General features: G+C 41.1%; 2 protein-coding genes across 4 annotated transcripts in view; both read right to left on the bottom strand.

Annotated features, from left to right (window-relative positions):
* gpc3 (glypican 3) overlaps positions 1-1,299 on the bottom strand; it is a 96,286-nt gene extending 94,987 nt beyond the window's left edge. For both annotated transcript variants that reach the window (XM_068325625.1, XM_068325626.1), the window contains exon 1: positions 885-1,299. In XM_068325625.1, coding sequence (XP_068181726.1) covers positions 885-1,041 — 157 coding nt within the window. In that variant the 5' untranslated portion in view covers positions 1,042-1,299. The remainder of the gene's footprint in view (positions 1-884) is intronic.
* Positions 1,300-5,109: 3,810 nt separating this feature from the next.
* cab39l1 (calcium binding protein 39, like 1) lies at positions 5,110-11,290 on the bottom strand. 2 transcript variants are annotated; one of them, XM_068325247.1, is made up of 9 exons: positions 10,944-11,290; positions 10,338-10,485; positions 10,087-10,251; positions 9,763-9,881; positions 8,904-9,072; positions 8,727-8,786; positions 8,579-8,644; positions 8,104-8,247; positions 5,110-8,002 (listed from the first exon to the last, which is right to left on the bottom strand). In XM_068325247.1, the coding sequence occupies exons 2-9, from the start codon at positions 10,452-10,454 to the stop codon at positions 7,805-7,807; spliced, it is 1,038 nt and encodes a 345-aa protein (XP_068181348.1). In that variant the 5' UTR covers positions 10,455-10,485; positions 10,944-11,290; the 3' UTR covers positions 5,110-7,804. The 2 variants fall into 2 exon arrangements, with proteins under 2 accessions (XP_068181348.1, XP_068181349.1); XM_068325248.1 differs by lacking the exon at positions 10,944-11,290 and adding an exon at positions 10,616-10,933.
* Between the last annotated feature and the right edge of the window lie 2,896 nt (positions 11,291-14,186).

The following is a 14,186-nucleotide window of genomic DNA, read 5'->3' on the forward strand; positions in this document are numbered from 1 at the left end:
GATCACCGACGTGCTGCGTTCTCGCTCCATCCCACAGCAAAATGAATTATTTCACCATTAGCTTCACATTTTCCCCTCAAATTTCAAAAGTCAAGTCACTTTTTTTCTCAACACGTATTCCTTTTCTCATCCAAGTCAGACTCTGTGACATTTAAGCTCTTAAAAACAACAATTATCCAGTTTGGATAATTACATATTTCACAAATGTGCTTTCAGAGTGGTCGCAAATCACATCACACCACCTCTCCCTCTCTCCTCTGACAGAAAGGCTGAATAAAAACTGGCAAAAGACCAGCATGAATGTGAACAGTAGCATCACAAAAGAAGGTTTTTCTTTTGAGTGCAATCCACCACCCATGGTGGGAATAAAAATCAATAAAAGCCATTAAACAGAGTACTGAAACCCACATTTTAAAAAGCTCCTGGAAAAGATGTTCATTCCTCTTTCAAGTACTGACCAAATTAAAGTTATTCCAGAGCATGTGCAATGGCTCCGCGTTCGAGTAAACACCGGTGAGAGTTGATCTTGGAGGCTTTACATAAGCACTTAACTTGTGGTTCAGACAATTCAACCTGCTATTCGCTGAAAAAGGCCAATAGATGGATTTTAAGAGCAGCCAGTGAGATGGAGTGTGTGGGTTGGCGCTCGCTGCTCATGGTAAGAACTCAACAACCATGAAATCGGGAGTGAAAAGGCTCAGATGTCATAAAAACACTGTCCAAATGGTTGTGTTTGTGTATTAAACAGAACGTTTACAGCACTGAAATCATACAAATCAAATTAACGCAAAGAGGCGCAGCGGAGCCGGGAAGGCGGTTTCATGCATCCTGTGCGTAAAACGGTGGAGCTTAGAATGAAGAAGGGTTCAGTCGATGACAGTTACCTGACACGGGGTTTTCGGGAACCCACTTGGACCCCGGGTGCAGGGAGTGAAACACTGTGCGCACCTCCTGGCAGTTTGGCACCTGCCCGCCGGGGAGAGAGAACAGCTGGAGGAAGGCGCACAGGAAGAGCGCGCCGTGGACGGCCGCACCGGGCATGGCAGGCGGGTAACAACGAGTCCAAAACACACAGAATAGAGCAACCGATGCAACTTCAACACATTCAAAGTTACAGTGGGATCCGGTGTCTCTGCTGAGGAGGTGAAGCTGCGGCTCCCGGTTCGGTTCGGATCAGCATCCTTCCGCTTTGGCCCAAAGTAGAACCTGCGTCCGCTTGGAGAGCTGCTCCCTGGTGCGTCTCGGTCCAACTACCCCAGTGCGAACAAGTTGTGAGCCCCGCTTCGCCTGCTTCTCACTTTCAGGCTGAACATCCCGGATGTGTGTGTGTGTGTGTGTGTGTGTGTGTGCGCTCCCGGCCAGAAAGTGCACGCGCAACGTCGCGAGGACGCGCGCAGAGATCTCTCTCCTGATGGTGATGCTGATACATTCGCGCTGTCTGCAGAGGTGGTGACGCAAGGAGAGGATTAATACACTTCACTAGCTGCTGTCAGCTGGAGTAATGGCGCTGTGCGCAGCAGGAGGCAATTAGTCTAATACCTGTGCGCTTAGTTTTCCTCACACTGGAGGTAATACATTCAGACCACAATGAGCACTTAAACTGTTTTATTCTTCACCCACAAAGAGAAAATAAGTGTCAAAGTGTGTATTCTGTCAGAGATCCAGAGGCGTCGGACATGAAAGCGTTTTTATTAATCCACATGGACAAAGTGTACAAAAATCACAAGAAAGTCTTAAAATCGACAAAAACAAACCCTACAGCAGTGGAAAATCAAAAGCGTTCTCCCTCATCAGATGATTCAGTTACACATTTTATATTATCTTCTCATCTTGGACAGTTTCACTTCCTGGGCTTCATTGAACCAATAACGTTGAAATGGTGCCACCCAGTGTTCAATCCGCATCTCAGGCAGCAGGAGGCCACACTCACTAATGGTCCTGATTGAACACAGCTCATTAAAATAGGTTTATATCAGTACAATGAGATAAATGAATTGCTGCTCACATCTGGCGGATCGCAGATGGATACTGTGCAATTTCTTTTTATTTTGTAAAGTATTGAAATTGTGAAGTCATCCACCCGAAAACAGCAAGACAAACAGTAATGTTAAAGACATTTAATGTTGGAGGTAAAGTCTTAAATTGACAGCAACTGGGAAAATAAAATCTGCAATTGCAAAAAAAAAAAAAAATCTGCTAGCAAAGCTTAGAAATCTAAATCCACAGATCTTCAGGTGTGTGCCTGAGAAACAGAGAGCTTTGCATGGATTTGCACAGCAAAGATGAACAGAAGCTGAAAGCAAACCAACAAAACTCTCTGTAAGCCCATAATATTTACCCCTGCAATCACTCGTGAATGGGAACAGTGACCAGCAGTACCTGAAGTGCACAAACTGCAGTAGATCAATGCATACTACCTGCACTGTGAGCACTTTGGCGCTGCAAAGCCGTCATGTTCATGTAGCCAAAAGTCAGAAGCCATGTCAGAGAAATTCAAATTAATACACAAGGCCGACTTCTAGTCTGACACCCTAGAGCCATGTTTAACAAGATGATGCATTTCATAATACAAGATTCCATTTTGACATTTAAATGCAGTTTAAAATAAATCAGAACCTGGAAGAGGACAAGGCCTCCAGCCAGAAGGAGCAACTAGGGCAGTAGATACTGAAATACTTCACTAACTACACTAGATGCACCTTAGCTGGAGGACCATGATGAAGGCAGGGAATGATGACGATGGGATTGATGTTGAAAATATCCAAAGTAAGAAACCTCCAGTCAGGATCTTCTGAAAGAGAAAATTAATTGATTGATTGCATGACTAATAAAAGCACATGCTCCCCACCAAAACTATCACGCAACTCCTGCATTCACGAGAACTACTAGAGTATGAAATGTCTAAAACATGTAAAATATGTAAATTATCAAAAGCTTAGAAGACCACTGGGTAACCCTCAGTATCACAGTACTGCATTACTTCAAGAGTTGTTCAAATGCAGTAAAAAGTCAAAAGTACATTTATATCTCCTGAACTGTGGCGGTTCAGATAAAACAACCATAAATAAGTTTAAACTCATCTTCAAACTAGTGAATCTCGTCACCTTAAACCGGAGCGTAAAGCCTGGCCGACCTGTCGGGGGGTTGGGGGCCCTGGACGCGTCCCTGGCCCCTCCAGCCTGTGCAGCTTTAATAAAGTGGCGCCAACTCACTCTTGACGACTCCACGCGTGTCAATTAAATAATGGACGTGAACGTCCGACGCGTTTAATCAATTACGCAGCTGATGCGGGCCAGCTGGTGGGGGAGAATGGGTGCGTTCATTTGCGGCTGCGGATTAATAAAGTAGATCCACTGATCGTCGTCGTTCGCCGGTACACCTTACAAAGACTGGAACGAGTGTACAAACCAAGTCTGAGGAGATCAAGTTGAGGATCTCCGCTTCATTTGTTAACGGCGAATTAAGATCAGCGCGCGTATGAACGTGGCCCTTATTTCTGTTTTCGTTTTTTTGTAGAACAATCAGCACAAAGAAACGACGAAATCACAAAAATTGGGTCGTTATTCATGTTATTCAACTTTTAAAAGAAAACTAAGCCCACCTAAAACACCGCCATCAGCATGTGTTCCTGCGTAAATGGACACACAATGGACGCGCTGCCTACCTTGGATTTGCGTAAAGGCTCTCTGGTTTCTGTGAATCGCTCCCCGTCATGGTGAAAACTTGAGTGTGTGCTCCGGACTCCAGCCCGCAGATGTCCCGTCTCTGCAGCCGTCTTTACCAGCCTCTCGTTCAAACAAAAAGTTCTGCCATGCATGAAATTGTGAGCATCTTTTTGTTGTTTTTCCTTTGTGGGGGTGGGGAGAGGAGCGCAGGCGGTGCAATCTTTGCGGATGTCGTCCTTCCATTGCGCGGACAAAACATTGGAGTCCTGTTTTTAAGCATCATTCGTTCACATGCGGAACCCCCCAACATTGTTTTCTCCCTGTGATCTCACATTGTGTAGTTTTATCAACCCATCCCGTTCATGCGTTAGAGGCAGTCCTGGCTATAGAAACCCAGAAGGCTTGTGACCTTTAACCCCTGTAAACCCTGCCCCCACATAGTCATCTGCTCTGTCTGTAGCAGCACGTCCCCCCCCCCCACCACTACCACCACCACCACCATCCCGCCTCATATGCTCACAAATATCAGTCATTAACGCGGTTTTTACACCAGTGGGCTTCAGTGACACCCACTGGTGTCTGTTTGAGGCTACGTAGCCTCGAACAGCGAGTGGTGGCTCTTCTCCACTGTGGGAACAGGTTAGTTGCTTTCTTCCCTGAATGAACTTTAACCCACTTTCCCATGCTTCTTTCTCTGCTTCCACAGCCTGCGATTGGTGGAGTTTAAGGGAAACCAGTGGCATCCGCCCACTGACTTGAATCCCTCAGCCAGTGTGTTTGATCTCACATGGAGTCTGCTGGTTCTCCAGAGGAACTCTTTGAGCTTATGGGTAGAAAGCATACAAGGTGGAGTTGAGGATCGTATTTCATTATATGTATATGCATAAATAAATATAAATAGATCATTAAATTGGAAATAAAATCCACAGTGGCTTGTTCTGTTGGAGGCACAGTTTGCAGGCATTCTAAATTATCTGCTCAAGAGAACGGAGAACTTCTGTTGGATTCCTGCTGGCAGGATGGAATGTTGGCTGGCTCTTCTGTTTTATGTCTTGCAGTGTGGGTTTATATTTTAAAACACTATATTGATGCCGTCACTAGGCATAACACTCCTAGCAGCTTAGTTTTATTATCAGCTTGTTTTGATTATTTGATGTATAATTTAACTTATTAAAATGTCAGGAAACTCCAAAAAAGGCAAAATGTCTTGTTTTCATCCAATTATCACAAAGGATAATTGAAATGTATTAAGTTGACCTCTGCATTTTACCTCAATTGTCTCCAAAGGTCAAAAATGTTTTGACTTGTATGTACTTTTAATTTCATGAACAGATTAAAATGGTTTGTCGTGTTGCCCCAGATAATCCTACAAAACATACAGGAGCCTCAGGAATATTTTGGTCATCTGACCTGTCAAAGACACAAAAGTAAACTGCCACAAAGATACTTTCATGAATGCTTTCAAACTTTTATTCTTTATAAAGTTATGTACATATAATTCACTTCCATGGTAAATACAGAAAATATCCAAAGGTTGGAAAGGAGAAAAAAAGGCAACAGAATGGGGAAAAACAAAACACATTTAAACAGGAAATTATTAATTATGACATAGGATATTGATCTTAAGGATTTGTTTTGATGCCTTCACTATACTGCCAGTGATTCAAACAGTAATAAGTAGAGGGAGGGGAACCAAAATGATTCGTTTGAACAAATTAACAAGCCAATCGTTGTCAACAGCGCCCTCCGGTGGAGGGACTGCGTACAGCGAGTCATTTCCTTGGTGCACTTATCTGGACTCAATTTAAAGAAAGTTATTTCCACTTGTAGGGAATAGATTTAAGGATAAACTTGGATTATTCATTTAACAATTTGTTGTGTTGTTACACAAAAGTAAAATTATCATGGATAGTGTTGCAGAGGCCTGATAGATGACAGTATGTAAAAAAAAAATGTTTGTGCTCATGGAGATGTTGAATCCAGCAAATAAACCAATGCAAAAAAAGTCATAAAGGTACATGACAGCACACTGTAGGACTTCAATCTATTTAATGCACCAAATTCATGGTATGTTTACCAAAATTAATCCAAATGTGACAAAACCCGACACAGACCGTGGAAAAATTTGGAGAACCCATAAGTGAGGAACTTTTTTGTTTCTTAAATTTTGCACCAAAAACTTTGGTTGTAATCTCCTAACCTCAATAAGATATATTCACACTCACATGATCACTCTGGTACAGATTTGTAAAACTGCAAATGACCACATGTGGATCTGGGAAATTTACTAGTCAGGATTGGGTTTTTTTTAGATTTCTAAATGTACAATTTCATCCTTTTCATGCAATCTTTGGTTTAAAAGCAACACAAGTTGAGATAATGTTTCCCATCCATGAAAATGTCTTTAAATAAGGCAACATTCATTACAAGGTGCCATACTGCAATTCATTATGAATTAACATCTGCATGGCGCCGCCCAATGAAATCTCAGTTTAAAAATATAGTTTTCCATTGAGAAAACCAAAACAAAGTCCTGTTCAAGGTTTAACATACATACCAATTTTCAGCATGCATACACACTACACACACCGCTGTGCATTTCAAAATTGTCAAATAAAATATCCCGTCTAGGAATGAAAGGAAAAGGTGTATGCTTGAGGTATATGCTAGACGAATGTGCGTACAGACAACAAAATTTCTTGAAATCCATAATATGCCAGTTGAGAGACGATGTAAGTAAGGCAATCATTTCAACAGAGGTCTTTAAACGAAACGCGAAACATAAGGAACTCAATAAACTCAGTGCTCATCCTCCAAAAAGAAGCTATTCTTGGTGTAACAGTACGTTATATTCTGGAAGGACGTCTGATGCATCACAGGCACGTCGCACTGCATCCTGTGAGGGAGTGTATACTATTTATTGCAATTAACAAGAATTTTTTTTTTTTAAATGAATAAAATGAGTAATTTTACATAGTCCAATTCAAAGAGCAAAATGATCAAGATCTATCAAATTACCAAATTACAGAGAAATGTGTAAAGTCATTCTAGGAGATGCATTGTCAAGTTGGTATGATGCCAGTTGAACATGTCAACTCCTGTTACATAACAGAATACTCTCATATGCAGGTTTTACAGTGCAACGTGCTTGTGATGCATCCTTATGGATCACAGCTGCTAAATAAGTTTCTCAGGTTGTGTAGCGCTGAGGTTGTAACAGACAAACACCTGAAACTTCAGGAATTGTTAGTTCGATCACTGTTTTTTTAACAAATCGCTGCCATCTGTGCTCAGTGTGTGAGGATGAAACGGAGCGCTCCGAGTCAGATCAATCGGTATCATCCGGGCTGCTCTTGTTAGCGGTGAATGGATGGCTAGTACCCTGCAGCGGTATCTGATGCCCTGTTTCAATTGCAGTCATGTGAGCCTTACTGAGAGCAGCCTCAAAAAAAAAAAAAAATCACAGCACAATTAATTGATTTCTCTATGGTTTTGATTTTCTCTTCCTGCCAGCTAATGCATCAGAAAGCACAGCACTGCAGAATCATTTCTGACCTCTGTAACCCCACACATGCAAACGAAGCTACCCGCTACACATTAGTCACCTAAAATAAAGTCCCTGTGCAACATGATAAGGCAAAAAAAAAGCTATGCAATTTAAATAATGTTCAGAAGGAATAGCTATTGTGTGCTCTAAACTATTTACCATGTAGACACGTTAGAAAAATAATATTTTTTCTTGTCCTCAATCTTTCAATCTCTAAAACAATTTTCTGAGACTTTCAAGAACACATAAGAGCTCATGTTGGGTTTGAATGAAGTGACATTTTTGTCATGAGGTCTCTGTCAGAAACAGAGGATGTAGAACAGTAACAGTTTGAAGATCTGACGTCACGAGAACGGAGCAGGCTGTAATAATCGCTAAAGAAGCAGCACAGGGGCTTAAATAACAGTTCTTGGCCCACTCAGGTTGCTGGATGGAAATCACCTCCACACACAAACAAAAAAGGAAAAAAAAAACACTAAGTGAAGGAAGTAGTTAATATTAAATCTTATGGTGCTCATCTGTTAGCCTTCCGCAGCTCCTGCCCCCACCTATACGCCAAACACCTGGTGAAACAGTCATCTCCACCTCCTCCTCAGGCTTCCTGCACTTCAGGCGCCGGGGGCCGCTTCAGTTCCCGGATCTGCTTCATCAGATAGTTCTTCTCGTCACAGAACTGCTCGTCTTCTGCTCGCTCAGTCTGGAAGTGGCCCAGGAAATCCAGGAGGCGGGCCTGGTTCTTCAGCAGGATGTCCAGCACGGGCTGAGTCTTGTTGGGGTTCGCGACAAATACCTTCAAGAGCAGATGGAGATCATGTGAGGTGGAGATACCAACATTTCCACCTTAAAAACAAAACGCAGTGACAACAGAATGCAGCTGATATGTGTGCGCACCTTAAAGACGTGGAATGCTTCAAACTGGATGTTTCGGCTTTTGTCTCTCAGCATGTTCATCATCAGCTTCAAGTTCTCTGCCCGACTGATGTACTTTGTCATGACAGTGAAGTTGTGTCTATCCAAAAGAAGTTCCCCAAGGAGCTGAAACGATAACAGCGCATTAAAAAGCAAGTTTAGTCGTGTATTTTAAAAACATCTGTCATCCTTGTTGAGTGCACACAAAAAAACCCAACAACTTCTTTGGACACTGAATATCGACAACAAACAATGGATGACAAATGCGTCAGGACGTAACGCTGTGGTATCAGGGTTTGATTCCAGCTCAGCATCGGGTGAGAGTGTGGGTTTAATATCAGTTGGTTGATATTAGGTGAGACTTCCAAAAACAATCTGGTCTTTCTGGGGCTTCCAGCTTTAAATCTTTACCTCAGTGGAGTTTTCACACGGTTAAAAGGTGGCAAAGGAGCTTTACCTTCAAAGATTGTCGCTTGGTGACGTAGTTTTCAGAATGCAGGAGCTTCTCGTATTCCGTAAACACCTGATAGACATTTCAGACATCTGTTAGGCACGGAATGAGAATTACTACAATAAAAGTTTACAATTCAAATGAGAAACTTCACCTTGTCATAATTGTTTTCAAGGAATTCTGCACACATTATTTTGTGTCTTGTAAGCAGATCCTAAGGAGGAGAGACAGAGACAGAGAGATAGGAGACAAAGACATTAGACATATATTGTTGAAGATTCTGGAAATAAAATTGTATAATAGAATCTCCAGTGAAAATATGTTAATCTACCTTGAATGAGGCAAATGCATCAGAGGCTATGTCAAAAGTTGACAGCTCTACATAACGGAAGAAGCAGTAGAAATCTTCAGAGAACAGGACCATCCGTGCTAAAGGCTCGTGGCGCAGGCACTCTCTCAGCATCATTCCACAGTTCAGAGCCACGTCTGCTGTCTCATACCTGCACAGGTTTACATGTGTGAGTCCAGGACAAGTCAGTTTCATTTAGTTATAAAATAAATAGCAAGGATTTAACAACTCAAAACCAAAAATATATGAAAGGAAAATGAAACAAAGACTTTGAACAACAGAAATAGGCTGATTTTGTGTCAAACTAGCTGCTAGTAGACAAGTAGCATATTCACGATACAACTACGAGGGAATTATGAGCACAAGGCTCGGTTCATACACCACATTTAATGGTTTTGATATTTATCTTTATAATTCAGCCTGAATAGTAATGTCCACAGGACTGACATTTTGAAATAAGTTCAAAAACCAATTCCAGAGGGGCAAATTTGCAAAATTCCGACGGAAAACATGTTTCACTTTAAGAATGACGAAGTGGTTCAGAGCCATGAAATCAATTCTATCGCTCTGTTCATCTAAATGCTCAACCCACAGCTGAATGCAACAAGTTCACACTCGCTCCTTTGGGAGTTGTCTAAACTCATACTGTGTTTAGTGTGCAAAATCACCAGCCACAGTCAGGGAGTGTGATTTCACCAAATAGTTCTGCAGAAAGTCACGTAGACAAAATCTGCTGGTTGTGTTTAAAATTACATAAGGCTGGACTTCTACATATGTAACCGCTCTCATGAAGCACTCGGCTCGAATATGTCACAGAGCTGGACGGAGAAGGCGTTCTCACCCTTTGAGAAGCATGAAGAGGATTTCTGGATGCGTGGAGATATATTCTACTGTAGGTGTACGGGCACCAATCTGACGTCTGACAATATTACTGAACAGATGAACCACATCTTTTTTACCCTGGAAAAAATGTACAGCAAAAAAAAGATAAATTACTGACTGGGTGTTCATAATACGCATTTGCATATTATATTACTTACATTATTATGCATGGATTTGCACATGGGGGATGCACATGATGAGATAACTTGCTAGCTAAACAAAATGATCACTTCTTTTTACACAAGTTAAATGAACACAGAAACAAATCCTTTTTTTTTCCTACCTCAAAATCAATCCTCTGTAGATTTGCAATGAGCGCAATGAGGAGGTTGGTGTTGTACAGTTCTTGTGCAAGCTGAGCCACTGCTTCCGTTTGAGGCTCCTTGTCACCTGTTCCACTAAGAATCTCCTTCAGTGAAGCCAGATTTTTGGATGCCTCCTCTGCAACCTTAAATGTGGAATGAAATTGACTATGAGTTGTTAAATATAAGAGAACTTTTTCAAACGAAGGACAAAAATAAAAACTTTGCTGACCTTCTCACACTTTTTGCTGTCGCTGGCATCCAGCTTTTCCATGTGTGCCACATTCTCCTTCAAACTCTTCACAATCTCAGCTGGATTCTTCTGAGTCTTTCCAAAATGAAAAGGCATGGTTGAGGGCTGGTGATGGAAACCCAGATCTCTGATAAAGAAGGAACACAGTTTCACACTGACAACACCTCCTACTGAATGCAGACATGTCTGTAAAGCTTCCACCTAAAGGAGCTATACTGGTATAATTCAGAGCAGACACCGAGCTGCTTGTTACTCACAGACAACTGCTCCTCAGCTATGATGCGGGTGTGTTTCATTAGCACTGGAGCAATAGTTCCCAGGTGCGTTTCCCCAGTATAGCTGGTTTCTCCCCAATTATCACAAGCCCATCCGAATAAAAACACAAATTTCCTAGCTTAAAGGCAGCTGGAACAGCGACAAGGACGTCGAAATGCAAACAAGTCATCCGCAAAGTTGTGCTAAATAGTGACCTAGTTAGCTGGAAGTTAGCAGGAAACCAGAAAACTAGACCGTGTCGTGGTGGGGAAAAAATAAAGAACACACATTCGTTAGTGAACTGTACGAGTTGAGGCTGTCAGGACTTACCGAGTGAAGGTTGGTCTGAAAGCCGGGGGTGTCTCGGCGGCTAAAGGTTAGCTGTCAGGCTAGCAGGTTGGTCCACTTTGTTCCTGCACTCCGGGCTACTTTGAAGTGTCTGTGACGTTATCTGAGATCTGTGGCCGCAGCTAACATCTAACGTTACCAATGGTGACTACAAAGAGCTCAAACCAACGACCTTCATCGCTGTGACGAACGCGAATATTTTCTTTTTACTCGTGACCGTTTGTCGTATAACTTGCTAGCAGCCTACTTATGAAGACAGAGTTGCTGGGCCGGCCTGTCTGACAACTCATTTCCCTGTTCTGTTCGCTTGAAACTCCCGTCCTCTCCTCTTCGCCTCTCGGGGACAGTGGGCGGGTATGTTTGCGCTCCACACAAAGACTGACACTGATTTCAACCAATCGTAGTCATGAAACGACTCTATGGAAACGCCCTACTTTTTGTATGTGCGCATGTTTCTTGTCTTGGAAATTTCGTGTGGGTGGACACGAGCAGACTGAATAGCAAGCCGCCCCTGTCGAGCTGCCCTGTAGATTTCATCAAGCGGACCTCAATGATGAGGAAAAAATAGGTTATTGAAATTGTTCTTAGAGATGTGTATCACATATTTTAAACTTCCTTATACAGTACAGTACTGTTATTTGTATGGAATTTCAGTTTTATCAACAGTTTAAGAAAAAAAAAGTATTAGCGATATACATAATCAGAATCCTTCATTGCTTGATCCCCAAGAGGAAATTTTTTTTTTTACAGCTGCTCTGTTTCAAAATGTAAAAACAAAGTCAGAATAAGAATAGAGAATTTAGAATCAAGAAAAAAAGAGCAAAGGAAATTATAAATAAATAAAAGAACAAACAGAGTGGTACTCAATGGTCCACATCTATACCTCCTAATTGTATCTTCAACATCAATCCAAATACACTTTATATTTAAGGGCACATATTATACTATAATTATTGGACGTATGGTAATTACATCCCGCTTCAAAGCAGTGATGTATTGTAATTGTCAGTGTTCGTGTGTTCGTCCATTCGTTCGTGCGTTCGTTTGTCCACCAAATATCTTCGCAACTGCTGCAAATTGAAAGATGAAACAAAAACATTACTCAGTCGGCAAAGTGGATGAAAATGAAATGATGACCTTGACCTTGAGAAAACTAGGTCAAGGTCAAATTTCAACTTTTGTACATTCAGGAACCGGATAAGAGTGCGAGACGAGGGAGAGGGCCAGTGTGAGTAAGACCATAGATCAAAGCTAGTGCTTTGATCAATGACAGTAGGTCAGAGCACTAGCTTTGATCTTTGACCTATGCGAGTAGGCCAGGTTAAAATTTTGAATTCAGGGGTGTTCCAGGATGTTGCAGTCTGGACTGCCTGGGTACTAGTTTCATTTGTGTGCATTTGTTACATTGATCGTGGTGCGCTGGCATCGCAGCCGGAGTTTCCCCTGCCTCACGCCCTCAGTCAGCTAGGATAGGCTACAGCCCCCCGCTACCCACCACAGCGGATGAGGCGGTTGACAATGAATGAATGAATGAATGAATGATTATTGATTGGTTTGTCATGAGGATTATGCCCAAACTAACAAACAAAGTTAAATTAAATCCTGGTTTTGCCCCCTTCATCTATGCCCTCACCACTTCTCCTCAGTCCAAGTTTCATGAAAATTTGTTCATTATCTTTTTGGCTTTATTCTGCTGAAAAAATACCAACCAATTATAAAAGACGTGCCAATGGGGGACAGGATGACGCATTGGCAGAGTTAACAACTGTAATGCCAACTTTTATTACAACAATAGATGGGAGCTCAATTTGGTCTTGAAACAACCCACCATAGAGGTAAAGCAATTGTACAAGGCTTATGCTCACAGATAAGTGTTGGAATATACAGTAGTTAATAGTATAATCCTGTTGGAAGTGGTAGTATTTGTGCCTACCATATGACGCTTCTATTACTACAGATCTGTATTGCCTTAGCAACAGTTCATGACAGACGTTGTGTTCAAGCATGGTTTGTGTTCATTATGGGATGTTATTCATGTCTGTGTGTTGCCACTAATGCAAAAGTTTCCTGAATGGCAGCGTTTGTAATAAATTATTTTTGATCACACAAATTTGATTAAAACATTGTCTAATGTGGTGGTATGTGATGTTTTGTAACAACAGTTTGGATAATGCATTACAGTAATAACTATTCTTTCCATGTGGATAAGATATAATGATGGATATCTTCACTGAGTGCAATCTAGTTTTAGACCTATAATAAATAACCGTTTTGACAGACAATTTAATTGCTGTTGTTGAATTTCTGAATTAAAAGGCAACATTGTGCTGCATTCATTGTAGAGCTACCCCAGTCTTTTTTATCGTAAACATTTGAATGAGTCCTGGTAGTTGTGGTAGAGTTCAGCCTGTTGTTGCCAATGACTTCCACTCATGTCCAAAATTCTTGATAAAAGTTAAGAACAAAAATCAATCTTCAGTGTTTTTTATGATTCTCTTCATAAAAAATGTCATAATGGAAGGATATTTAAGTTCCATTTTAACAATTAAGTGTTTATTTATAATGATGTAACTCATCAGATCCACGTTTAATCTGTTCATGGACAAAATAATACAGTTGGATTTTTGAGCCGAAACGAAAGTTACTACTTAATTACTTAACTTTTAACTTTACTATTGTTAATTATGCATCTCATTTAGAATTTCTTTGAAATCATGCTCCATGTGAATTTAATATAAACAAAGTAGTAAGGGCCCTTCTGACAAACAGTCTGACAATAAATTGTTATCCAGACAATTATTCATAATAATGAACTGTACTCAAATATTAAAAATACATAATACTATGACACATTTGGTGCAATAAAAATAAATATACATTTAAACACATTCCGTAAATTGCATGACATGTAATGACCCTGTGTCCAATGGGGCTTAAGGAGGTTTTTGTGACTAATAATACTGGAATAATACTGAAATAGCATGCAGTGCCTCTTATTTTCTTTAATCTCCGGCATAAATCCAATCTCTTCTAGATGTGCTTGAAACATGGCCGCCCTAAGATAATATGTGCTTCTGGACCATTTGTACAATACTGTACTACAGAACTAATTTTCCTGAGGGATGTTTTGTCAAACATGGGTTTCCTATATAAATGTACTTCCTGTCTCCTTTCACGCTTGAACCGTTTCAGCATTGTTGTTCGGGAGGACTTTTATTTTGAAGG

The sequence above is a fragment of the Antennarius striatus genome, chromosome 10, assembly GCF_040054535.1.
Source record: "Antennarius striatus isolate MH-2024 chromosome 10, ASM4005453v1, whole genome shotgun sequence".
Lineage (NCBI taxonomy): Eukaryota > Metazoa > Chordata > Actinopteri > Lophiiformes > Antennariidae > Antennarius > Antennarius striatus.